Below are 25,818 nucleotides of genomic sequence, written 5' to 3'. Positions count from 1 at the left end.
CAAGGCAACTGGCGTGCTGGCAAGGGTCACCGGCTGCAGGGCTTGCCTCAGTGCCGGCTTCTCGGGGACAGAGCCCAGGCAGGGGAGGCTGGAGACAGATCTTTAGTGTTGAGCGCTGGCCCCTCTGCTGCAGCACTGCGGGCTATCGCTAGCCAAGAGGGGCACGGCGCCCAGCCCCGTGGCTGGTGGGTGTAGACTTCCCCTGGGCTTTCGAGGACTCCCAGGAGAACACCCCACCACTTCCCGCAAGCACCAGGATCTCCCCTGGAGGCCTGGCCCCCCTCTGAGCGCTGGCCCCGACAGCCCCATAGCAAAGGTGCGAGCCCACCGCACACGCATGCTCTTTGTGACCCCACAGCTGTGACTTTGCCCTACGTTTGGGAACTAAGAGAGCCTGCGGGCCCCCCGGAAGTGGCAGCAGCTATTCAGCCGGCCTGAACGACGGGTGGGGCTGGGGGGGCACCGGAAAGTGCTCAGCTGCGGGAGCCGTTTGCTTTCTTTCAGGGGCTGAGATCCGCTCAATAGCTTCGCCCCAGGGGCTGGCCACGGACCAGCCCTTCAGTTCCAAGGCTGAGCCAGGCTGAGCTCCCAGATGGTGGCTGGCTCTGGCTGGCTCTGGAAAGCAGATGCTGTGTGGGGTGTGATTTTCCAGCTGCTTTCCCGCCGCCCTCCTGCCGGCCCCAGCCGTGAGTCTCGGCCCCTGCAGAACTCCTGTCCCGCTGCTCCCGCTCCCCTCTGGTTTGCTGCCTTTCCTCGGCCTGGCCCCCGGGCCGGCTGGCTGCCTCGCTCTAGACTCTGACCCTGCTCCTCTCGGTTCAGGCCCACGGGTTTCCCACACACCCCGTCTGGCAGCCGCTGGATTTCTGGAGCTGGGCAGTGGCCGGTTTCCTTAGTGATGAGCTCTGTTGCTTGCAGCAGGGGCCTCCTCCCCGTGGCCTAGGCCTGCCTCCCCGGCTCTGGCCTGCTCCCGCCCGCTCCCGCCGGCTCTCTGCAAGGCGCTGGGCGAGATAGCGGCCCGCAGGCCTGGCTGAGCCGCTGAACCTGGCCGGCTCTCTCGGCCGCACGCCCAGCCCCGCTCCCTCCCGCCTGCCTCGGTCGCCGCCCCAGGCCATGGCCTACGCCGGCTCGGCCGTCCTGGAGGGGGACGCGGCCGCCTTCGCCGCAGCCATCAGGAGCCTCGTCAACAACCCGCGGTTCAGGTGAGCTGGGCCGGGGAGCGGCTGGGCCAGGCCGGGGATATGCCTGGTACAGCTGGCGGGGCCGTACGCCCGCCAGAGCCGTACTGAGGGTGGGCCCTTCCCTGTCCCTCGACTCCACCCTGTGGAAACTGTGGATGCATCCGATGACGTGAGCTGTAGCTCACGAAAGCTCATGCTCAGATAAATTGGCTAGTCTCTAAGGTGCCACCAGTCCTCCTTTCCTTTTTGTGGAAACTCAGCCGCCCTCCCGCTGCGCCCCCTGCCAGAGCGTGTGCGGGCGCGGCCCCCTGCCCAGCCCCTCTGCCCGTAGCCAGCATCACTCCTGAGGGCCTGTGTGCTGTGAGCTACTCCCTTTGCTCCCTGTCCTAAACCTGCGTGCAGCGCTGCTGGGGGCCGTGAAGCAGTCGCCGCGGCTCATCCCAGAGACGGCTGCATTCCCGTGCTGGACAAAGTGCTGTGTGTGTGGGGAGGGGGTTGAGAATTTCAGAGCAGCCGAGAGGGTTTAGACACGTGTCTAAACGTGTGTCGAGGTCCCCTAGCCTGCTTTGAAAATCTCCGCCTCTGTCCATGGAAGTTTGCAAAGCTCGCGGGGCTGCGTCGGAAGAACAGCGCCCTGTGCACGCAGCCCAGGTGGGTGACCCCCTAGCACTCTGGCGAGGAGCGGGCCCCGCCGTGGCCGACAGCAAGTCCGTGGGACAGGGTCGCTGGCCTTACATTGGCCCCCCACGCTAAGAATTTTATGCAAACTTCTGTGGTTTCAACTCACTTCTTGCAAACCATTTGACAAGCCCGCGTGCGGAACCGGCTGGCACCTCAGGGCTGATTTCGCCAACCTAGGGCCAGCCCTGCGCTCTGATGGGAGCACGTCGCCCACTGGAATCCATTCCAGGGGGGCCGTGGGTCTGGTCTGTTCGCTGAGTCACCGGCAGTTCTTTATTCTGGAGGCGGCTTGCGGGGCCCGTCTGAGCACTGAAACCCAGGGAGGGTGGAAGTCCCTGTGGGCAGTGCTGGGTTTACAATGGGCCAGTGGCACCATGGAGCCGGGCCCATGCTCAGAAGGGGCCCTGGCCTGCTCCGCTTGCTGGCTCCCCCCCTTCCACTTGCTCCTCTCGGCCTGCAGGGTTGTGCAGGGTGCTCTGCATTTGTGGGGGACTTTGGGGAGCCCTGGCCATAGGGAGTTGGGGGGGGCGGGTGTTGCAGAGGTGCAGAGGAAATTTCTGATTTCCCCATGGGTGCTTGACCCAGCTCTGTCCCAAGCCCCACCCCCACTCCACCCTTTCCCCCAAGGCCCTGCCACCCACCTCTTCCTGCCCCCACTCCACCCCCACCCCACCTCTTCCTGCCCCACCCCGCACCCTCCCCCCGAGCGCCCCCACCTCTTCCTGCCCCTGCTCCTCCCCTCCCCCCCAGCGCCTCCTGCCCCCTGCTGAACAGCTGATCAGCGGCACGTGGGAGGCGCTGGGGCGAAGCTGATCAGCAGGGCTGCCGGTGGGTCCTGAGCAGCCCCGGAGCACCCATGGAGTTGGTGCCTATGGGGTGTTGGGCGTGGGGGGCTGTGTGGCACGGCCTGGGCCTGCCCCCAAGGGGAAGGGGCACGCTGGCAGCACTGGGCTGGGCGGGCCACTGTGCGTCTGCTGGTTTGTGAATAGTGCCCTCGCACTGGGCTGGCAGAGCGGGGCCGCCCCTGCCATGCCCCATTGCCCCTGGCCGCCCCTCACTCTGGGGACCGACCTCCCCGCGCCGGTTCCATTGCCCCTATGGGGGCCCACAAATATGTTTGGTGCCAGGCCCACAAAATGTTAATCCGGCCCTGCTCATCCCTGGAGCACAGTGCAGCCGCTACGGGACTGTTTTCGGGCCCTTGCTGTCTGCTGGCCGTGATGGGGAGAGTTCGTGGGCAGCCGGCGAGAGAACCTGGTGGGAGGAAGGTGTGCACCTCCACTGCTCCTTGGGTTCTCTTCCTGCGAAATGGAAACCACCAGCTTGACGCGGGGCTGAGGCCGTGGCTAGCTGGTGAGCACGGGAAGCCAGTCGCATGCCCGTGACGGTTTCTTTTGAGGAACTTAATGCCCCCATGAACTCCACCCACGTCACCTTTACTCAGGCCTGGTCTGCACCAGACAATTAGGCCAGTTTAACGACGTCAGTTAGGGGGATGAAAAATCCACACCCCTGAGTGATGCCGTCGCGCTGACCTAAGTCACCGTGTAGACAGTACTGGGTTGACGGAAGAATCCTTCAGTTGACCTAGCTACTGCCTCTGCTAGCAAGAGGAGCCAGGAGTAGCTGTGATGAAGTGGGAACTGTTGTCATGTTTTGTAGGAGTACTGTGTGTGCCTCAGTTTCCCCAATGTGTTGCACAAGTATCTAGCTGGTGGGACAAAGGTGCGTGATCGTTGCAGAAACTCTACCGGGTAGCTGCCAGCGCCCAGACAATGGCCAGACACTCTGCACCCTGGCAACTGATGGCTGGGGCACATCCTCTTCAAGGAGCCAGCCGAAGGAGTTGGAGAACAAACAGACATGGAGGCCAGGTGACAAGTTTGCCTGAAAAAGAGACAAAGGATGGAGGGGCAACTGGGCACAACCGAGGTTGGGTTGCTGGAAGTGAGTCAGTCTCCTGGACTGGGACTCGGGGGGAGAGCCTGGGGCTCTGGACCCCCCCAACATAGACTTTGCTGAACCTTCCTGATTTCTGTGCTAGCAAGAACTGTTCTACGCTGCGTTCCAGATGACTAATAACCCTTCTGTTTTAGCAAAAAGAACAGGAGGACTTGTGGCACCTTAGAGACTAACCAATTTATTTGAGCATGAGCTTTCGTGAGCTACAGCTCACTTCATCGGATGCATACTGTGGAAACTGCAGTAGACATTATATACACACAGAGACCATGAAACAATACCTCCTCCCACCCCACTGTCCTGCTGGTAATAGCTTATCTAAAGTGATCATCAAGTTGGGCCATTTCCAGCACAAATCCGTTTTACACGCTGGCCAAGAGTCACTGCAGAGTTGGGGTGCAGAGCCCTCTAGGGGTGTGACACAAGCCCCCATCGAAGATAGGATTAGCCGTTCCACAAAGGGGCTCTTCCCACTTCTGCGTTCAGCACCCTGGTTCACGCGCCCCGGTGACGCCATGCTGACTAACCTGGCCGCCTGGAGTCTGACCAGCCACCCCCTCGTCGGCAGGCTTTGCCAACCCCATACTCGGTCACTGCTCTGTGTGGGGTCCCTGGCTCCTCTCTCCTGCCATGGGGCAGAGGCCGAGCATTGGTCTCTGTACTAGACCCCGGAGGCCCTGAGCGGAGCCAAACCCATAGGTACAGTTGCACTCTCTCACCACTGGATAGCTCACGCCTCAGCTCAGCATCGGCCTGCCTCCCAGCCATTATCTATTTGTGAAGGCTGGCGGGCGCGGCTGGCGCTGCCTGGGCACACAGCTCCTGCCCCACCGGGTCCTTCCTTCTGGGCCAGCTGGCTCTGGGAACTGTGGCACACCAGAGCTGGTAGCTGGACAACAGATTTGTGAGGCAGCAGGGGGCTTGGACAGTCCCAGCATGGCTGGTATGATGCGGTAACCCGCAAACACCCCCCACCCCGGGCACACAAGGAGGGCACCTCATTCCCCACGTGCAGTTAGCCAGAGAACCTCTCCACCCCAGAGCCGTTGCAGCTGCTTTGTTCAGCAACTAGAATCCCAGTGGATTGCCCCGATCCAGGGAAATCTGCAGTTCCAGGGAAGGGTGACTAACAAATCAGGCAGGTTTTCAGCGCTTGAAAGCTGAGCAGGGAAGGACCTGTCACAAGGCCCAGCGATGCACTGGGCTGAGGAGCGATGTATACGGCACGGTCCACACACTGCTCCTCCCTGGACAGGACTGGCTGAGGACAAGCTAAGCAGCAGCCTTTGCTCCTGGTGGTGGGTTTCACCAGTCGGTGCAGCCACACGTCACTAAAAGAAACCCAGCGCCTCCCAGCGGGATTTGCGCAGCCTTGTGCACTGGCCACGTGCTCCAGTAGGGGAGAGAGCCCTGGGTTTGTGCTTAAGGGCTTGACCCAAACCTTTCCACTGGCTTTGGTCAGGCCCGACATGGGGAGCGTGCGAAGTCACCCCTTTCCTTTAGGCCTACCTGCGGAGTCTTGCACAGCTAGGTGCCAGGTGCCAGTCCAGCCTCACTAGGGGGTGGACCCAGAGAGAGGAGCCGGGTGGGGCTGAGCCTCCCAGCACAGTTGGCCATCGTCGTCTCCCTTGGGGGCAGCCGTGGTGGAGAAGCCCAAGAGCTGAACAGGCCGCTGGGCGTGAGCAATCTGCTCCCTCTGGGCCCCTGGGCGGGCAGTGTGTGGCGTGGCGCGGCCACTGGCCCAGGCCCTGCCTGCTCTAGGGATGGAGAAGAGCCTCTCGCTTCTAGAAGCAGAGTGGAGCCGGCGGTGGAGGAGGAAGCTGGAGCCAAGGGGCGGAGGAGATGCTCAGGAGCGAGCTTTGTTGAGGCTGCTAAGGGAGAGCAGCTAGCAAGGCGTGCTGGGGAAAAGCAATTCCCCAGGCCCATGCACCTCACTCCAGAGCTCGGACTTTGGCACCATTGCTCATGGAGGCCGAGTGGTGTGAGCAGAAGCCAGGTTTCCTCTCCATGCAGGGCTTCAGGCGGCTGCCGAAAGCACAAAGGCAAACCTGCTGAGCTGGTGGAAAAATGTGGTTAACAGATTTTCTAGCACTTCATCAGCACTTTCATCTGTGGCCCAAGGGGCAGGTTTCTAAACGCCCAGGCCTGAGCGCTCGCTTCCCCCAGCTCCTATTCCCACTCGGATGGGGAAGCTCAGGCCTAAATGCCGGTGGCACGTAGTGGAAGGAGGCAGCTGGAGCAGCCATCAGCCATGCAATAGCTAGAAACTGGCAGGTGATGTGGGGCTGCCGGGCCAGTGTCCTGGCTGTGGTCCAACCCCAGGCATTACAAACTCAGCTGGCATTGTCCGGTGGCCCCATGTTCTCCACTGCCTGGCCATAGCTGTTGTGCCGTGTTGATGTGCGCTGTTAAACAGCTGCTGCGTTTCACCCCAGAGGTGGCTGGAGTTTTGGGCTCCATGATGTGAGGCTGGCTTGGGAAGCAGCTGGGGATGAAATGTAACGGGCAGTGATCCCTTTCCCTGCCTTGCGAGGCTCTGCCCTGAGCGGGGGCTGGGAGGTGCCCTTTTGATTCCCAGGGGTTCTCTGTGCCGTGAGGGCCAGTTTGATACTACAATGTGCGAGCGTCTCGCGTGGGGGGGAATGGGATGGCTCAGGCGCTGGGATACGGAGCTTGGCCCGTGTCGGTCACTCATTCAAATCCACTCGACACTCCACCGCTCTGCCAGGCAAGAGCCCTACTAAGGCTGCTCTCCCCTTGCTAAGGGGTTGTGCTGGGTACGGATGGATTTAAACAGTTTGGCCTAGATCCTGAAGGGTATCTAGGCTCCTAATGCTAGTTGCTTCCTGGGCCTTCCTCCCTGGGGCAGGCTCATGAAATACACCCAGGGGCCCAGCTGGCTGCTGTCAGCCCGCGTTCCCTTCGATGGCTGCAGTGCACGGGGTACAGTGCGGGACAGCATCGGTGCAGAGGAAGGATGGCCTCGTGCGTCGGGCACTTGAGAGACCTGGGCTTGATTCCCTGCTCTGCCACAGAGTCCCCGTGTGACCTTGGGAAAGTCCCTTAGTCTCTCTGTGGCTGAGCTCGCCAGCAGCATGATGGGGGGATTATATTAAAGCTACGCTGAAGGTAGTGAGGTGCTCAGAGGTGCCAGGGCCGGAGAAGGACTCCGCTCAAGCCACTGGCTTGTCTCAGGTGGCTTTGAAGGACAGAGTTCCAATGTTCTTAAGGCCAAACACTGGGCGGGGGGGGGGCCCATTTCAATGAGTCAGGCAGCTTTTCCCAGCTGCTTGGGGCAGCCTCTGGCTCCCACTGCCCACCAGGCAGAGCCTGGGCTAGCTCTGGGAGAGGAACAGGCTGGGTTAAGTGAGACAAGTCCAGGATTTGCAGTCTGCAGTGGGAGACAGGGACCACGCGGCAGTGGCCTTTGCTGGGAGAGGCCTGGCCACTTGGGCTGGAGCTGTCAGAGAGTGTTTGGGGGGAGGGCGGACGAGCCACATTCCTGGGCTCACGTAGACCTGGACTCTGTGATGCAATGGAGAGTATATCCCAGTCTCCGTCAAGGAATGTAGCACGCGCTGACCCTTAGTGCTAACGGGGTGGTTTATTGTCTGAGCATCATCTCTGAATTCCCAGGGCTCCAGCCTGTATCCCACAGGGTTGACTCAGCCTTCCAGCATAGGCACACTGAGTCCCTGCCACTCACTCCCTATGGCATTTTGGCTGAGTCCTTGAAGCTAAGGTCCTGTCTGCTCTACACAGGTACTAAAGAGCCCATACTTCATCAGAGGGTAGCTTTGCCTTTCTGCTCTTGGCCAAAATGCCATGCTCACCGCCCTTCTGCTGGTGCAGCGTGATATGTGCTGGGTGGTTGATGTCTTCCACACCAGAGGTGGCTGCATTTCATTGTGGGTGTATAGATCCTGAAGTGCTTTGAGATGGAGAGTGCTTGGAGATGGCAAAGTCACTAAACACAGAACAGGCCCAATGTCACTTAAAGGGCTCAACCCAAAAGCCAGGTCAGTAGACTCACCAGCTCTTTCAGGCTGCAGCCTACACAGGCAGCTTGGTGCCACATCCCGGTGCCCAACGCGCTTGGGAGATTTGGGTTCTGGGCTTGGCTCTACCATAGACTAGGCCCAGACTTTAGGCCCCTCACTTGCATGTAAATCCTCAGTCCCTTGAGGAGCTGCCCCTCCATGCCTTCCCTGCAAAATGGGGACCATCAGAATCCTGCCTTAGCTCACAGAGAGACTGGGCGGATCGGCCCGTTGGCTGGGGGTGAGCCGCCCAGATGCCATGGTGTGGTGGGCACAGGCGATCAGCGGGTGGTAGGATTGACTCCTCTTGTGCATTGTGAGCAGCGGCAGCCCCCGACCAGGCTGGCCCCACTGTGCCACCAGGCGGGTGTTGGCAGCAGCGCCCACACGCTGGCGTCCCGGGAGAACCGGGAGGTTGGAGGCGTTTACCCGCGGTGGAATTATTTGTCAGCATTTCTGGTTCTAGCCCAGCTGCCTGACTCAAGGGTCATGAGTCAAAGGAGGTGAAAAGCAGATTTCTGATTCTCAGCAGCTGGACTTTCCACTCCCTGCTGCACGGAGTGAAAACCCCTCCATGCAAGCGCTGGGCCCACGGCACTTTCCTTTTCAGTTCTGACTCCACACGGGTGTGCGGCCTGTAGTTTTATGAATCTTCCAGAGGAAGTGGTTTACCTGCCCTACATGGAGTTTTGAACCAAACAAACAAACAATAGCAGCCATGCAAACAATGAGAACCCTCAGCACTTCCCGAACCGCTGCACAAAGCCCTGGGGGGTACGCAAGGAGAACCTCCATTAGCTGTTAGCAGTACAGGGCCCATGATACTCGGTTGGGCAGTTCAGTCCAGCCAGTAGCAGGCACTGTGCGTATGTATTCAGGGAAATACCCACACCACCACCCCCGCCCAATGAGATGTAACCTCAGCCCCATGGTGTGACTGGCATTTGTGGGGGGGAGGTGAGGTGGAGGGGTGAAGGCTGCATGTCCTGGCCTCCTGCTGGAGTAGATTTGTTCAGTCACTTGCAGGGAGGCAGCACACAGATGGCTGAGCCGGGTAGGGGTGAGGGGGGGGATTAGTGGGAAGGAGCAGCCATGAGGGGCCACGTGCTGGGCTCTTCTGCCTCCATTAGGCTCTGCACAGGAGGATACTCTGAATGGAGGATGGGGGTTTAGGGGTTACATTGCATGGTGGGCAGGGTACTCTGCCTGGGGGATAGGGTGGGGGTCAGGGGTACTCTGCATGGAGGATGAGGGTTTAGGGGGTACATTGTATGGTGGGCAGGGGTATTCTGCCTGGGGGATGGGGGTCAGGAGTACTCTGCATGGAGGGTCAGGGTACTCTGCATGGGGGATGGGAGTCGGGATACTCTGCATGGGGGAAGGGGGTACTCTGCATGGGGGATGTGTTACCTGCACGCATTAGGGCACCCCACCTTTTCCCAATCCGTAGGGCTCAGGGTGTAACTAACCTGGTCAGTGTAAGGACCCACGCCCTTTCCCAATCCGTAGGGCTCAGGGTGTAACTAATCTGGTCAATGTAAGGACCCACGCCCTTTCCCAATCCGTAGGGCTCAGGGTGTAACTAACCTGGTCAATGTAAGGACCCACGCCCTTTCCCAATCCGTAGGGCTCAGGGTGTAACTAACCTGGTCAGTGTAAGGACCCACGCCCTTTCCCAATCCGTAGGGCTCAGGGTGTAACTAACCTGGTCAATGTAAGGACCCACGCCCTTTCCCAATCCGTAGGGCTCAGGGTGTAACTAACCTGGTCAGTGTAAGGACCCACGCCCTTTCCCAATCCGTAGGGCTCAGGGTGTAACTAACCTGGTCAATGTAAGGACCCACGCCCTTTCCCAATCCGTAGGGCTCAGGGTGTAACTAACCTGGTCAATGTAAGGACCCACGCCCTTTCCCAATCCGTAGGGCTCAGGGTGTAACTAACCTGGTCAGTGTAAGGACCCACGCCCTTTCCCAATCCGTAGGGCTCAGGGTGTAACTAACCTGGTCAGTGTAAGGACCCACGCCCTTTCCCAATCCGTAGGGCTCAGGGTGTAACTAACCTGGTCAGTGTAAGGACCCACGCCCTTTCCCAATCCGTAGGGCTCAGGGTGTAACTAACCTGGTCAGTGTAAGGACCCACGCCCTTTCCCAATCCGTAGGGCTCTGGATATATACTACTTCTGCAGGTGTGCAGGACCTTTTACCAGTGAAAGAGCCTTACACAGTAATATCTGGACCCTCTAGTCATTAACAATCACCAAGCAGAATACACACTAAGCAGACAGTGCCATGCTCACCAACCCTGATCAGGCAGGCGGACTTTCCCTGTTGGCCAGGCAAGGTCGGTCTCGTCTGTGTCCCAGTTGCTGCATGACACGTCTGAACAGCTCTGATCTTAGGCTGAGTCTTGGGGGTGAGTTCTTCTTCTTCCAGGTCTTTCCTTCTTCTTATGCTTCTCTTCCCAATTGGTCTCCTTCTTGGACCCCAGTTTATATAGTGAAACTTGAGTCCGGTTTAACTAGACCTTAACCAATCCTAACATAGAGTAACATAATTCTCTAACCAATTACATCCCACTACCCTAATTAACTGACACCTAGCAAAATTAATTATACAGCAGACAGAAACAATTAAAGAACCAGACGGAGACCATACAGGTAAACAATAGGGAAGTGGGGACTATAATGCCAAAACAATAAAGAAATGAGGATTTCACGGTCAGTTCTTGCCAGACAGGATGCTATCAGACTAAGTTTTCCTTAACCATCTTAAGCTCTGTTTCTTTATCTGGCGATACCGGGTGCCATTAGGATGAGGTCTCCTTCTTACCAGCCGGATAGGACATTGTTTTAATATAATTAGAGGCAATGTGAGGATGTGACTTCCTGCTTCTCAGCTAATGGCTGCTGCTCTTTTAATCTGACTGCAGATGAAGGCCTTAGGATATGGCTGCTGACAAAGGCCTTATCCTTACAGATGGGGGATTAGGGGGTACTCTGCATGAGGGGGCAGAGGTACTCTGCCTGGGGGATGGGGGAGTCAGGGGATACTCTGCATGGGGGGGCAGGGGTACGCTACATGGGGTATTAGGGAGTCTCTGCATGGGGGATGGGGGATTAGGGGGGTACTCTTCCTGCGGGATGGGGGAGTCGGGGTACTCTTCATGGGATATTAGGGAGTACTCTGCATGGGGGATGGGGGTACTCTGCATGGGGAATGGGGTGTAATGATGCTGGTTCTGGCGGGACCCAACTGAGAGTGCCAATTCAGGACAAATTGCTTAAAGCAGGGCAGTTACAACCCAAGGCTGGGGTTTCTATGCACACCAAGGCAAACCAAACCAGCCAGACAGAGGACTTCAGTTTTACCCCACTGGCTAACCACAAGTCACACAAGCAAGTCCCATAGACACTCCTGTTTCCCAGTATCCCCACCAGTGCCACTCATTATGGGGACAAATGGTGATGAAAACCAATACCCCAGTAAAAGAAAAAAGTTTCTCTCGATCCCAAAGGACCAAGCCCCAGACCCAGGTCAATATACAAATCAGATCTCACCCACAAATCACGCCGTTGCCAATCCTTTCGAATCGAAAATCTAAAGGTTTATTCATAAAAGGAAAGAAATATAGACGAGAGCTAGAATGGGTTCAATGGAATCAATGACATACAGTGAGGCAAAGTTCTTGGTTCAGGCTCGTAGCAGTGATGGAATAAACAGCAGGTTCAAATCAAGTCTCTGGAGAACATCCCCAGCTGGGATGGGTCCTTCAGTCCTTGGGTCAAAGCTTCAGTGTAGCAAAGTCTCTCCACAGGTACGAAGCAGGATTGAAGACCAGATGGAGGAGCTGCAGCAGCGTTTTATAGTCTCTTGCCATGTGGTCTCTTTCTTTGTCCCAAGGACACGCTGCCCATCCCATGGCCTGGAAACACCTCAGAGTTCTGTCCCTAGGCAGGTCCCTGCACACCTGGCTGAGTCCCCAGGCGAGTCTGCCTTCTCTCACTGGGTCAGTTGTGTTGCTGAGGGTCCTTAATGGGCCACCCAGCAGGCTAGGCAGAGCTGACACCCACTTGTCTGGGGTGTCCCCCAGAAGCAGAGCAGAAGTTTGAAATACAGACAGTCTAAAGCCAATACTTATATCTTTCAATACAAAAATGATACATGCAAACAGACAGCAAAATCATAACCAGCCAACCATCACCTCGTCTTAGACACCTTATTTGACCCCCTTTATACAAGATTTGGTGCCACTACAGGACCTTGGTTGCAACAACGTTCTAAACGGTCCCAGTTCAAGTCAATAACATCACATGGGGTCAGGGGTACTCTGCATGGGGGATGGGGGTCGGGGGTACTCTGTATGGGGGTAGGGGTACTCTGCATGGGGGATGGGGGTCGGGGTACTTTGCATGGGGGATAGGGGGTACTCTGAATGAGGGATGGGGGTCAGGGGTACTCTGCATGGGGCACTCAGGCAGTGGCCACCCTGTTGCAATCCCCGCTCCTCATGGCGTGGCTTGGCCTGTCTCCATCTCCGCAGTGACGTGACGTTTGTGGTGGGCAGGGAGAGGCAGGAGGTGTTTGCCCATCGCTGCATCCTCGCCTGCCGCTGCCAGACCTTCCAGGGGATGCTCTGCCAGCCCCAGCCAGGTGCCCAGGAGCCGTGGCCCCCCCAGACCCCATTGGTCCTCAGCCATGTGCAGCCCGAGGTCTTCCTGGCCGTCATCGAGTTCCTGTACACCAACAGTGTGACCCTCAACAGCCTCATCGTGAGTGCCGCATGCTGCCCCGGGGCCGGGCGCCCTGGGAAGGGCAGGGGTGGGTCAGGCACAATGACAAGGGACCCCAAACTGGGCTGCAGGGAGGGCATGGCAGGATAATACGTGGAGATGGCTCATGTCACATCCCCCTCTAGCAGCTAGGCCACAGAGAGGATTACAGCCTACTACTGTTGCCCTCTAAGGGATCTATTTCTTTAGCTCAAGTGGTAGAGGGCTGTGCCACAAGTCCTGGGTTCAAGCCCAGCCCACACAGGGGAAGGTACATGTGCTGTGGCTTGTAGGGCACGTAGAGTGTAGTTAGAGTCTGCAGTGCCGGATCCAGACAGCACCACCGCCTGATGGGAGCTAGGGCTGCAGCTGCCCCACTCATCTCCCCAGGCCTCCTGGCTGGGAGTGGCTTGCGTTGCTCCAGTCCCTGAACCATGGCTCTTCCTCCAGCCTGGCCTGGCCGAGGAGAGAGGGAGAAGTCCCTGGCCCAGGCCTGGTTAGCTTGGGGGCTGCAGGAAGAGGCCAGCGTGGGCTGGAGTGCTGGCTTGTCCCCGCCCCTGCTCTGCCAGCTTTGTAATCCTCGATACTCCTCGTTATGGGGGCAGTGGGGGAAAGGGCAGGGGTGCCAGTGGGAGGGGGCGGCACTGGAGGCTGCTTGCTCTAGGCTATTTTTAGAGCAATGCCCCTCGCCCCGCCCAGGCAGCACCGGAACAGGGTGCGAATCACCCAGCTCAGAGAACTAAGATAAACTCAGCCCAAGGAAACAGGAACCACCCCCGGGAAAACACTGCCAGCCGGGGCCATCCCGGGCATCGCCCTGCCTGGGGGCAGAGTCACCCGGGGGATTCAGCCCTTTCTCTCCTACGCTCTCCGCACCACGATCCTTGCTCAGACACCCCCCCTCACCTCCTGGCCCCATGCACTGACCTGCTGAGCCTTGGCTGGGGGCATCCCAGCCCCCCGGCAGCCGTGGAGAGGCCCAGGAGCGCAGATCAGCCCCGGCCATCACCTTACATTCCTGCAATGAAATGGGCCAGGGCTGGATTTTAACCTCTCCGCCAGCCCCAAATTGAGAGCCCACGGCACAGAGAAAGGGCCCCAGAACTCGGGGGGGTGGGGGGGAGACCGTGGGCACAGCCACGGCCTTTCCCCAGCCCCCGACGGCCCTGCAAGGTGGCTCCTGAGCTATGGAAGAATCAGGCTTCTCCGGAGGTTCCCTGTCCTTTACCCCGCTCCCATGGCAAAGCATGAGGCAAGTCCAAAGCCAGCTGTGGGGACGGGAAGTGCCCCTCAGTATTAACACCACTCAGCCATTCGCACGGCCATTGCATGGCCATCCTCATCCCCCACCCCCACTCCCGGCCCCTGGATCTAAGCAACTGCAGGGCGGGTGGGACGGCCTGGCAGCCCCCCAGCAGAGCATCGTGGTTCCCCCTCCAGCTGATTCAGCAGCGGTGCTGGGGGCGTCTGGGGGTGTCGTGGTGAGGCAGAGGTGGAGGTTGTTGCAGCCCAGAGCCTGGTGTGACATCCCCAGAGTCCAAGCCGGACTAATGAGGAGCTGTGTTCCCCTGCCCTCGGACCTGGGGTGCCCTTTACCCCACTCTGCTGCTGTCGCCTCCAGTCCCAAACTGCTCACCAACAGCCGCCTGCAGGCAAGTTGCCCACAGTCACGTCGGGGTGTGAACTGCAGCTGGGGACACCCACACGCCCTCGGTCTGGGATTCCCCCCCAGAAACAAGTGTCCTGCACTGGGCAGCTGTCCCCTGGCCAATACCAATTCACACAAGTCAGTGATCTCATCAAGGGAAATAATGCACAGACTCGGTGACCTCAAACGGACTTTCCCAACCCCTTCCACGCTGGATGAGATCAAACAAGTAGATTAACGACGAAGAGGGAGAGTTGACGTGAATACACAGCATGAGGCATGACTGTCAGAAGTGGCTGCAAGAGCAATACAGATAAAACGCAACTGACGCCTGACACACGGACCCAGGTGACACTCAAAGCTCGCCCCATCTTTCAGGAGCTTTGCTGGCTGAAGTTCTTTCGGTCCAGGTCCCTGCCCCAGCCCAACGCTGCTGCTTTTGTTCTTCGGGTGCCTGGACTGCCAGAGGCTGAGAGAATGGCAGGGAAACTCTGGGGCGTCTGCCCCCCCCTTTTTATAGTCCCCCCCACTCCAGTTCTGAGAAGCAGCTCCAGCTGGGAGTGTGGCAACAGGCAGGCTGCAGGCCTGGGAACCCCAGGCTGTTTCTTTGCTGGGATGGAGATTTTTTGCCCTGCCAATGAATGGCCACTTAGCAGGTGATGGCCCATGTGACCTTGTCCACACCTGGCTGAGGCACCAGCTTGCCCTCTGTCTGAAGAACGGGTCTGGCCGCTCCCCAGACTCGGAACATCAAGGGCTATTAGCCAGGATGGGCAGGGATGGTGTCCCTAGCCTCTGTTTGCGAGAAGCTGGGAATGGTGACGGGATGGACGGGGTGACAGGGGCTGCATCACTTGATGATTCCCTGTTCTGTTCTTTCCCTCTGGGGCACCTGGCACTGGTCACTGTCAGCAGACAGGATCAAACTGGGCTTTTGGTCTGACCCAGTGTGGCTGTTCTTTACATGTGGAGTAACTCCAAGCTTATACATTCACACACAAGGTTGCCACAGGTATTTTACCAGGACAATAATGACCAGCAAATAGGAGTTTTATACTTTGTCCAAGGGGTGACGCCAGGGGTCCAGACTGCCACAAGGGGTCTGCTTGAAAGGCCAGGCTGTGTTCCCTTCCCTGCTGAGGGCTGGCTCAAGGGTTGCTTCCCAGGGCGGCCTCCTCATGGCCCTTACTGCAGAGAGCCAGTTGCACTGAGCAGCCGTCTGGCCCGTTGAGCTGCCCTCTTGCCCCTCCGAGGCCCTTGTGGCCTGAGGAGCACAGACGGAGGAGAGACCTGGCCACACAGGCTGTCGTGGGACAGAAACTGTCTCTCTGCCCAGCTGGCGGCCAGTGCCTGTGGCTGTGTGGGTGAATGCCCGATCCTGTTCATCACGGCTCTGGTTGTGTTCCCTCTGGTGTGACTGTTCCAGTGTAAGAGGAGGTGGCCCCTTGTTAGCTGCCTGAAGCCAGGGAGAAATTCAGCTCCCGAGCCTGACACGTGACCTGGACTCTGAGTAAGCTCCGTGCAGGATCAGAGCCCAGCCCGGACCAGCTCTGTGGTCAGCGGATGGGGACCAAGTGTGAAATGCTCCTCTCCCAGAGTCTAGCTGAGCATGGGAGACCCGGCATCTCGCAGGGGATGGACAGGCTGTAGCTGGTGTGGCTGCTGCCTAGAATACACCGTGTGGAATCCCAGCTGGCGTTCTAATGAGAATGGTATTTGGGATTTCCTCTGAGGTGATCCATAGCCAAACAGTGGGCAAATGGGACCTGGTGAAGCCTCTCAGCACACCCGTGAATCAGTGAAGAAACTGAGGCACAGAGAGGGTTGAGCTAGGAATAGCACTGAAGAGCCCCGCTTTGCATCCCCTGCTCTAGCCAGCAGGCCCCAATGCCTATTGCCAGCCTGCGGCCTTCTGGACTAGGAGCTGGGGCATGTTATCCTGCAGTGATCCCGGCAGGGAGATGGTGGTTCCCAGCTTGGGGTCTGCAGGACACTCGCTGGTGGCCTGCAGAGAGCTGGCTGGTGACTTGGGTCCGGCTCTTCCTCCTGGCTTCCAGCTGTTAGAGAACTAAAAATATGCCAACTCCTTTACCTTCCCCTGGAAGGTTTCAGAGTAACAGCCGTGTTAGTCTGTATTTGCAAAAAGAAAAGGAGGACTTGTGGCACCTTAGAGACTAACCAATTTATTTGAGCATGAGCTTTCGTGAGCTACAGCTCACTTCATCGAATGCATATTGTGGAAAGTGTAGAAGATCTTTTTATATACACACAAAGCATGAAAAAATACCTCATCCCACCCCACTCTCCTGCTGCTAATAGCTTATCTAAAGTGATCACTCTCCTTACAATGTGTATGATAATCAAGTTGGGCCATTTCCAGCACAAATCCAGGTTTTCTCACCCCCACCCCCCCCACAAATCCACTCTCCTGCTGATAATAGCTTATCTAAAGTGACCGCTCTCCTTACAATGTGTATGATAATCAAGGTGGGCCATTTCCAGCACAAGTCCAGAGTTTAACAAGAAGGTCGGGGGGGGGGGGGGTAGGAAAAAACAAGGGGAAATAGGTTACCTTGCATAATGACTTAGCCACTCCCAGTCTCTATGCAAGCCTAAGTTAATTGTATCCAATTTGCAAATGAATTCCAATTCAAGGGTTTCTCGCTGGAGTCTGGATTTGAAGTGCACGGGCTGAAATTGTGGAAAAGCAGCACCACTTGCCCCATAACCTCAGCCATGCGGAACACAATGCCATCCACAGCCTCAGAAACAACTCTGACATCATAATCAAAAAGGCTGACAAAGGAGGTGCTGTTGTCATCATGAATAGGTTGGAATACGAACAAGAGGCTGCTCGGCAGCTCTCCAACACCACATTCTACAAGCCATTATCCTCTAATCCCACAGAGAGTTACCAAAAGAAACTACAGCATTTGCTCAAGAAACTCCCTGAAAAAGCTCAAGATCAAATCCGCACAGACACATCCCTGGAACCCCGACCTGGGATATTCTATCTACTACCCAAGATCCATAAACCTGGAAATCCTGGGCGCCCCATCATCTCAGGCATTGGCACCCTGACAGCAGGATTGTCTGGCTTTGTAGACTCCCTCCTCAGGCCCTACGCTACCAGCACTCCCAGCTACCTTTGAGACACCACTGACTTCCTGAGGAAACTACAGTCCATCAGTGATCTTCCTGATAACACCCTCCTGGCCACCATGGATGTAGAAGCCCTCTACACCAACATTCCACACAAAGATGGACTACAAGCCGTCAAGAACACTATCCCCGATAATGTCACGGCTCACCTGGTGGCTGAACTTTGTGACTTTGTCCTCACCCATAACTATTTTACATTTGGGGACAATGTATACCTTCAGATCACCGGCACTGCTATGGGTACCCGCATGGCCCCACAGTATGCCAACATTTTTATGGCTGACTTAGAACAACGCTTCCTCAGCTCTCGCCCCCTAACGCCCCTACTCTACTTGCACTATATTGATGACATCTTCATCATCTGGACCCATGGAAAAGAAGCCCTTGAGGAATTCCACCATGATTTCAACAATTTCCATCCCACCGTCAACCTCAGCCTGGTCCAGTCCACACAAGAGAGCCACTTCCTGGACACTACAGTGCTAATAAACGATGGTCACATAAACACCACCCTATACCGGAAACCTACTGACCGCTATTCCTACCTGCATGCCTCCAGCTTTCACCCTGACCACACCACACGATCCACTGTCTACAGCCAAGCTCTGCGATACAACCGCATTTGCTCCAACCCCTCAGACAGAGACAAACACCTACAAGCGTCTATCAAGCATTCTTACAACTACAGTACCCACCTGTGAAGTGAAGAAACAGATTGATAGAGCCAGAAGAGTTCCCAGAAGTCTCCTACTACAGGACAGGCCTAACAAAGAAAATAACAGAATGCCACTAGCCGTCACCTTCAGCCCCCAACTAAAACCCCTCCAACGCATTATTAAGGATCTACAACCTATCCTGAAGGATGACCCAACACTCTCACACATCTTGGGAGACAGGCCAGTCCTTGCCTACAGACAGCCCCCCAGCCTGAAGCAAATACTCACCAGCAACCACATACCACACAACAGAACCACTAACCCAGGAACCTATCCTTGCAACAAAGCCCGTTGCCAACTGTGCCCACATATCTATTCAGGGGACACCATCACAGGGCCTAATAACATCAGCCACACTATCAAAGGCTCGTTTACCCGCACATCCACTAATGTGATATATGCCATCATGTGCCAGCAATGCCCCTCTGCCATGTACATTGGTCAAACTGGACAGTCTCTATGTAAAAGAATAAATAGACACAAATCAGATGTCAAGAATTATAACATTCATAAACCAGTCGGAGAACACTTCAATCTCTCTGGTCACTCGATTACAGACATGAAAGTTGCTATATTACAACAAAAAAACTTCAAATCCAGATTCCAGCGAGAAACTGTTGAATTGGAATTCATTTGCAAATTGGATACAATTAACTTAGGCTTGAATAGAGACTGGGAATGGCTAAGTCATTATGCAAGGTAACCTATTTCCCCTTGTTTTTTCCTACCCCCACCCCTCCTCAGACCTTCTTGTTAAACCCTGGATTTGTGCTGGAAATGGCCCACCTTGATTATCATACACATTGTAAGGAGAGTAGTCACTTTAGATAAGCTATTACCAGCAGGAGAGTGGGGTGGGAGGAGGTATTTTTTCATGCTTTGTGTGTATATAAAAAGATCTTCTACACTTTCCACAGTATGCATCCGATGAAGTGAGCTGTAGCTCACGAAAGCTTATGCTCAAATAAATTGGTTAGTTTCTAAGGTGCCATAAGTACTCCTTTTCTTCTTCCCCTGGAAGCAGTTGCTGTAGCGGGGAGGGCAAGTAGTGGAAGGAGGGACCGTCTCTCTGGTAGAGTTTGGTTCATGTGGTTTACAAGTTGGAGAGCCCCTGCCCGTAATTAATTAATCAGGAAAAGTCAATAGTAAAACTAATGGCAAGGATCACTGCGTTCAAAGGAGCCGTCTGGCATGTGCATTTGCAATTAACTTTAACTGGGGCGTAGCCCTTTCTCCAAGAAAGCCCTGGCTGCTTCTCCTTGGACGCACTGGGGCTTGTTATGAGAGGCCCAGGTTTAGGGAGCAGGACGTGTCTAAGCTGGGGATCTCCGGCCAAGGGAAGAAATGATACCTGTGCCATCCATCACTGCAGCTGTCAGTATCCGCTGGCTGAGTGAAATACCATTGCCAGGAGCAAAAGCAAAATGCTCAACATAGGTAAGATCCTAGGGAGGAGGGATGGTTTGGTCTACTATGTCCCAGCTAGTCCACCTCCTGCACTGTCCCACCCAGTGCCTGGTCCTGCCCCGCCATGAGTTGCGTCCTGGGGACCCAGCATCCTCACTCTGGTACTGCATCGCACCATAACGACACAGATGTCCCAGCACTTGTCTGACATGCTCAGAAGAAGGTGGCAGCCCAGCTCCAGGCAGTGGTGAGAAAATAACCCCACTAGGAGAGTGAGCAACAAGGCTTGGGGTGTCACCCAGGAGGGGATGTCTCACCTCTTCTCCTACCCATTGTCCCTGCTACATAGGTCCCTCCCTTTGCACTTCTTAGGCTGGGGAGGATGGTGGGAAATTGCAAACCAGCTGGGGGCTGGATAACAGCCCTGCCAGGGCTCACGGGTTCCCAGCGGCCTGCCCCTTTCAGCAGCTGTCTCCATAGCTCCTCCCGTTGACTTCTGTCCCTTGCGCTGATCCCAGCTCTGAGCAGACCTCTCCTGACTCGAGCCCACCATACGTGTCTGTTGGGCCACTAGGCAGCTGACCTTGGGCCCCAGGTGTCGTGAGTTGTGCATGTCAAACCAGTGACACAGGCTCCTGGTGTTACCCGCTGTGCCCAGCAATTCTGGGAGAGGGTGAGGCTGGGTTGCGTCCCGCTGCTGGGAAGTTATGAATCAGGCTCTTCCAGTTTTCCTGGCGTTCCTGGGGCTTGTTGAGGCAACACGGTGGCTTTCCCTCGGAGCACCTCTGACTCCGGCCCATCTCCCTCCTCCTTCCCATGCGGCTCAGGAAGTCTTTTAAGGCTCTGCTCACTCATGGAGCTTCGGGCTGGGGATTGTCAGGCTAGCAACACTCAGTAATGTGGGGCGGACGGGATGGCTCCAGGGGCTGGGATCCATCCACCCTGGGTGGCCAGGTCCCCTTCACTCTAGGCTGACGGGAGAGCAGCCATCCTGCCTTGTGTGAATGGTACTGTGGAAACTGAACTGCCCTGCCTTCAATGCGACGGGGGGCCTTCTAGGTCCCAGCTGGGTCACATGGACGGGGAGTTGTACAAGAAGACCACAAGCCAGTTCTGGGGCTGAGCAGAGGCCTCCCATCTCCAGGCCGTCCCAGGAGAGCCTGAGGGTCAGATCTGTGCCACCTGGCGCTTGGCAGCAGTTCTGCCAGCTGTGAGTGGGTACAGTGCCCCGAGCGTTGCTCAGACCCTGGGCTAGCGCCTCCCCTGGGCAACGGGAGAATGTCTGTGGCAATGAGCCTCTGCTGCCCACAGCTTTGTGAAATGCCGAACGGTCAGAATGGGCCCTGGTGCTTTGCCACGTTGGCGGCTGAGATCTGCTGTGGCCGGGCCACGTGCCTGCTTGGAGGAGAGCGCGTCGGGGAGAGCCTACGAATGTGTGTGTCTCCTGGCACTTGTCAACACTTCAGCTCCCATGAGCAGGCCAGGCTGCTTCCTGCAGGTGCCAGCTTCCTTTGTAACGTTTCCAAAGCTCTCGGTCTCTTTTCAAACACATTTGTCAGGTGGGGGCCCCCGGCTGGAGCCCCCAAGACGCTCTGTCCCCCCCAACCAATGCCAGTCCCTTGCCCATGCATGTGGGGTGTGTGTGTGTGGGGGGACGGCTGTAGAATAACCCCAGTGCGACCGGCTGAGAGCGGCTGGAGAGGACAGATGCAGAGAACAGACCTGAGGCCCCTGGCCCTGCCAGCATGGCACCTGCGCTCTCTTGCTCACCAATGTGTTTCTTCACTCTGCAGGCCCTGGAGGTGTTCACCTCGGCTGTGGAGTATGGGCTGGTCGACCTGAGGAAGGTAAGGCCCTCGCCTCACGGCCTGGGCTGCCTCTTGTTAAATACATGGGTGCTAGGGGGACGGGACGGCAGGTGATGGGTGGTGATGTCCGGCGGGCCAGGGACTGCACATTTAGCCCTGTCTGTCCCTGGGGGGAGGAAGGGAGTGAGTAGATTGACACAGGGCTGCTAACGTTAGGGGGGCACGTCACCCCAGCAATGCGGATTTGCACCTTCAGAGGGCTGGGCCGGTACCGCCCCATGAGGGACCCGGCAGGAGCGCCCAGAGGGGGCAGGAGCGGGTGATTGTGTCCCTTGGTCGCAGGCTTGTTCTTACACCTCAGGGAGCTGGGTGCAGGGGAATGGTACCAGTAGCTTCTTTCAGCAGGTCACTGGAGATGGTTAAGGGTGCAGGGAGGTAACATCTCGGGGGAGCAAACCAGGGTTGTTTGTTGCCAGCTGCTTCCACCCTGCCGGAGATTGTCTGGAATCACTGCAGAGAAAGCAGCCAGGCCAATGGGAATGGGCTGCTCAATACCTGGCCTTGTGGGTGCATTGCATTGTGGGAGTTTGTAGTCAAGGGCCAAGGCTGCATGAGTAGATTTTGGGTGACTCTATTTCTGGGAAAACTTGGCAATGGGAGGCTCATTCTCTGTGCTCAGTCCAGCAAACTGAGCTGAGTTCCCCAATGTGATCTCAGCTGAGCCTGTCAGCGCTTCTGGGCAGCTCAGAAAGTGGAGAGGTTATGAAAAGTTACCATCGAACCTCAGCCTTATGGACACCTCGGGGATGGGGGTGCCACGGCATCCCTGGGCAGTGCTCTGGGACTGCTCCCTATGGAGCCGAGCAGGACTCTGGTGAAGTTTCCTCTCTGTGAGCAGCCTGTCTGCAGGACACAAAGCTCACACAGCTTCCACCTTCCTGGGTCTGACCTCGGAGCATTCAGCATCCTCTGCCCCTCCGTGCGCTTCCCACAGTGAGTCCACCCAGGCGGGGTCCTAGGGAAGCCAGAGGGTCCTGCCCCACAACTCCACAGTCAGACGTGCCTCTCAGCCAGCCAGTAAAACAGAAGGTTTATTAGATGACAGGAACATGGTCTAAAACAGAGCTTGTTGGTACAGGACCCCTCAGCCGAGTCCATTCTGGGGGGCAGTGAACCAGACAACCGCGTCTGCACTTCACTCCTCGTCCCTGGCCAGTCCAGTTTGCAAATTAATTCCAATTCAGCAGTCTCTCGTTGGAGTCTGTTTTTGAAGTTTTTTTATTGAAGAATTGCCACTTTTAGATCTGTAATCGAGAGACCAGAGAGATTGAAGTGTTCTCTGACTGGTTTTGGAATATTGCAATTCTTGACGTCTGATTTGTGTCTATTTATTCTTTTACGTAGAGACTGTCCGGTTTGGCCAAGGTACATGGCAGAGGGGCATTGCTGGCACATGATGGCATCTGTCACATTGGTAGATGTGCAGGTGAACGAGCCTCTGATAGTGTGGCTGATGTGATTAGGCCCTTTGATGGTGTCCCCTGAATAGATATGTGGACACAGTTGGCAACAGGTTTTGTTGCAAGGATAGGTTCCTGGGTTAGTGTTTCTGTGTGGTGTGTGGTTGCTGGTGAGTATTTGCTTCAGGTTGGGGGCTGTCTGTAGGCAAGGACTGGCCTGTCTCCCAAGATCTGTGAGAGTGATGGGTCATCCTTCAGGATAGGTTGTAGATCCTTGATGATGCGTTGGAGAGTTTTTAGTTGGGGGCTGAAGGTGACGGCTAGTGGTGTTCTGTTATTTTCTTTGTTGGGCCTGTCCTGGAGTAGGAGACTTCTGGGAACTCTTCTGGCTCTGTCAATCTGTTTCTTCTCTTCAGCAGGTGGGTATTGTAGTTGTAAGACAGGTTTCAGAGTAACAGCCGTGTTAGTCTGTATTCGCAAAAAGAAAAGGCGTACTTGTGGCACCTTAGAGACTAACCAATTTGAGCATGAGCTTTCGTGAGCTACAGCTTATGCTCAAATAAATTGGTTAGTCTCTAAGGTGCCACAAGTACTCCTTTTCTTTTTGAAGTTGTAAGAATGTAAGAATGCTTGACAGAGATCTTGTAGGTGTTTGTCTCTGTCTGAGGGGTTGGAGCAAATGCGGTTGTATCGTAGAGCTTGGCCGTAGACAGTGGATCGTGTGGTGTGGTCTGGATGAAAGCTGGAGGCATGTAGGTAAGCATAGCGGTCAGTAGGTTTCCAGTATAAGGAAACAGTTTCCTCAGCTTGTCAAATCTTTTTTTAAACTTTTCCTTTATTTTTTTTATACTTTACATTTCATGAAGTACTGTTCTGTATTTGCTTTATTTATTTATTTTGACTCTGCTGCTGCCTGATTGTGTACTTCCGGTTCCAGATGAGGTGTGTGGTTGACTGGTCAGTTCTATTGTATTTATTTGATGACAGTAGCACCTGGAGGCCCAAGCAGATCAGGGCCCTCTTCTGCTGGGCACCATATTTACACACAGTAACAGTTAGTCAGTCACCTGAAGAGTCTGTATAGATGAAGCAGGGATGATTATCCCTGTTTTACAGATTGGGAAACTGAGGCATGGAGGGATAATGACATGCCTGTCCTCCATAGCAGAGCCAGGAGTTGAACCCAGCTCTCCTGACTGACCGTCCAGTGCCTTACCCACAGCACTCTCCTTTGTGTCCAGAGCTGATGGGGTCACCACCTGCCAGCTGTGTAGATCCACAGCCCCGTGTGGCTCGCCCTGTGAGTGTATCTCAGCTCTTCGGCACCCGTCTTGGGGAGGAGGGGTAGCTAAGCCACTTGTTCTTCAGCCGTTTTCCTCCATTCCAGTGTGTGGACACGGCTGGCTTTCCCTGGCCATGGCGTCACAGGACCATCGCAGTCCGAGGTGGGAAAACCCCATGAGGTCATCCACTCCAAGGCAGTTCCTTGCTTTCTAAGTAAGATCCTTAAACTGCGGATGACTCAGGCCCCTCCTAGCCACATGCACTCGGGATGTGTCAGGGTCATTCCAGGCATGCTAAAGAGACAACCCATAGTGACTTGGCTAAGTGCAGCAAACTGCCTTGACTCAGCAGGAGCTCTCCGCATGGGACCTGCTGACACACCATGTAATGGCCGATGAAGTGAGCTGTAGCTCACGAAAGCTCATGCTCAAATAAATTGGTTAGTCTCTAAGGTGCCACAAGTACTCCTTTTCTTTTTGCGAATACAGACTAACACAGCTGTTACTCTGAAACCTTCCCTACAAGGCGCAGCCATGAGCTGCTGCAGTCTCCTTTCATTTACAGGGGCCTAACTGTGGAGTGGCTCCGGTTTCTTATTTGTACAGCCGAATGGCTGATCCTGCATGAAGCAAGAGACTTCCCCTGCTCAGCTGTGTCTGAGGCAGCGTGAGAGGATCTGAGACGGGCTGATCTATCCCTCCCAGGCTGATCCGTCCCTCTCAGAGCCGGGAGTGAAGTGAAGGCTCATGAAGCTGGGAGAGAAATACGGGGCTTGGGGCAGGGAAGCCAGGGCTGTGCTTGTCTGAGCGAATTAGTGAAATCCTTTGGGTTAGGAGGAAGAGGGGTCGAGGAATGGAAAAACAAAAGGGAAGTGACAGACAGAATCTCCTGCCCACTCCCAGGACTGGGGGTGGGGGGTGGGGAGAGCGAAAACTTCCCAGGCCAGCTGCCAACGGACTTGAGAGCATGGGAAGTTGCAGTCATGGGGGATTTTTAACCACTGGTATCTCTCTGCTGGGTTTATACACAGCCAAATATGCACAATCAAAGAGATTCCTAAGTTAGGGTGGAATCGGCCTTATGATCCAGAGACTCACACCAGGATTTCCCCTCCCTTTGTACTCCTCACCAAAAGGGAGATGCTAACAAGGATGTGAGAGTAACCATGAACCACTTGGGTTCCTGGTGAACGCAGCAAGAGAGCTCAGGGAGAATTCAAGTATCTAGCGAGCAAGGGGAGAAGGGAGGAAAGGGTAACTCAAACCAGCGGGGAGTTCCAAGGGTTCGGACATCCCAGACTGGGAAAGAGGAGTATGAGATATGGCTGATATGGGGTTCATGGGGGACAGACTGCTCAAAACCCTGCAGTTTAAAACGGGTGGAAGAGGAGAAGGAAGCAAACCAGAATAGGCAGTTATAGTGCGAGGGGAGTGCAGACCAAGTGAAGGACAGCCAAGGGGTCTAAGAGAAACTAGCTATTTATGAAGACCAGGGAAAGGAATTCTGCGCCTTAGCATGCCCAGGTGACAGGCATCCTAGAGTGGTAGCTTCCAAACACTTGGAACAGCTGATAATTATTCCTAAAATAACACCCAGGTTTTATACCGCGCTTTTCATCTGTAGATCTCAAAGCACATTCTAAAGGAGGTTGGTATTGTTATCCCCGTTTTACAGATGGGGAAACGAGGAAACAGAGGGAAAATA

General features: G+C 55.8%; 1 protein-coding gene across 4 annotated transcripts in view; it reads left to right on the top strand.

Moving 5' to 3' along the window:
* The first annotated feature begins 531 nt into the window (after positions 1–531).
* Positions 532–25,818, top strand: part of BTBD19 (BTB domain containing 19) — a 78,359-nt gene continuing 53,072 nt past the window's right edge. For 2 of the 4 annotated variants that reach the window (XM_073357917.2, XM_073357916.2), the window contains exons 1-3: positions 560–1,199; positions 12,401–12,629; positions 21,356–21,409. In XM_073357917.2, the coding sequence (XP_073214018.1) occupies positions 1,111–1,199; positions 12,401–12,629; positions 21,356–21,409 (372 nt within the window). In that variant the 5' untranslated portion in view covers positions 560–1,110. Of the gene's footprint in view, positions 1,200–12,400; positions 12,630–21,355; positions 21,410–25,818 lie in introns of all 4 variants that reach the window. The other 2 variants (XM_073357919.2, XM_073357920.2) reach the window with 2 other exon arrangements.

Source organism: Lepidochelys kempii, chromosome 8 (genome assembly GCF_965140285.1).
Source record: "Lepidochelys kempii isolate rLepKem1 chromosome 8, rLepKem1.hap1, whole genome shotgun sequence".
NCBI classification, from domain to species: domain Eukaryota; kingdom Metazoa; phylum Chordata; order Testudines; family Cheloniidae; genus Lepidochelys; species Lepidochelys kempii.
The sequence above is the reverse complement of the archived record's forward strand: the minus strand, read 5'-3'. Positions and strand labels throughout refer to the sequence as shown.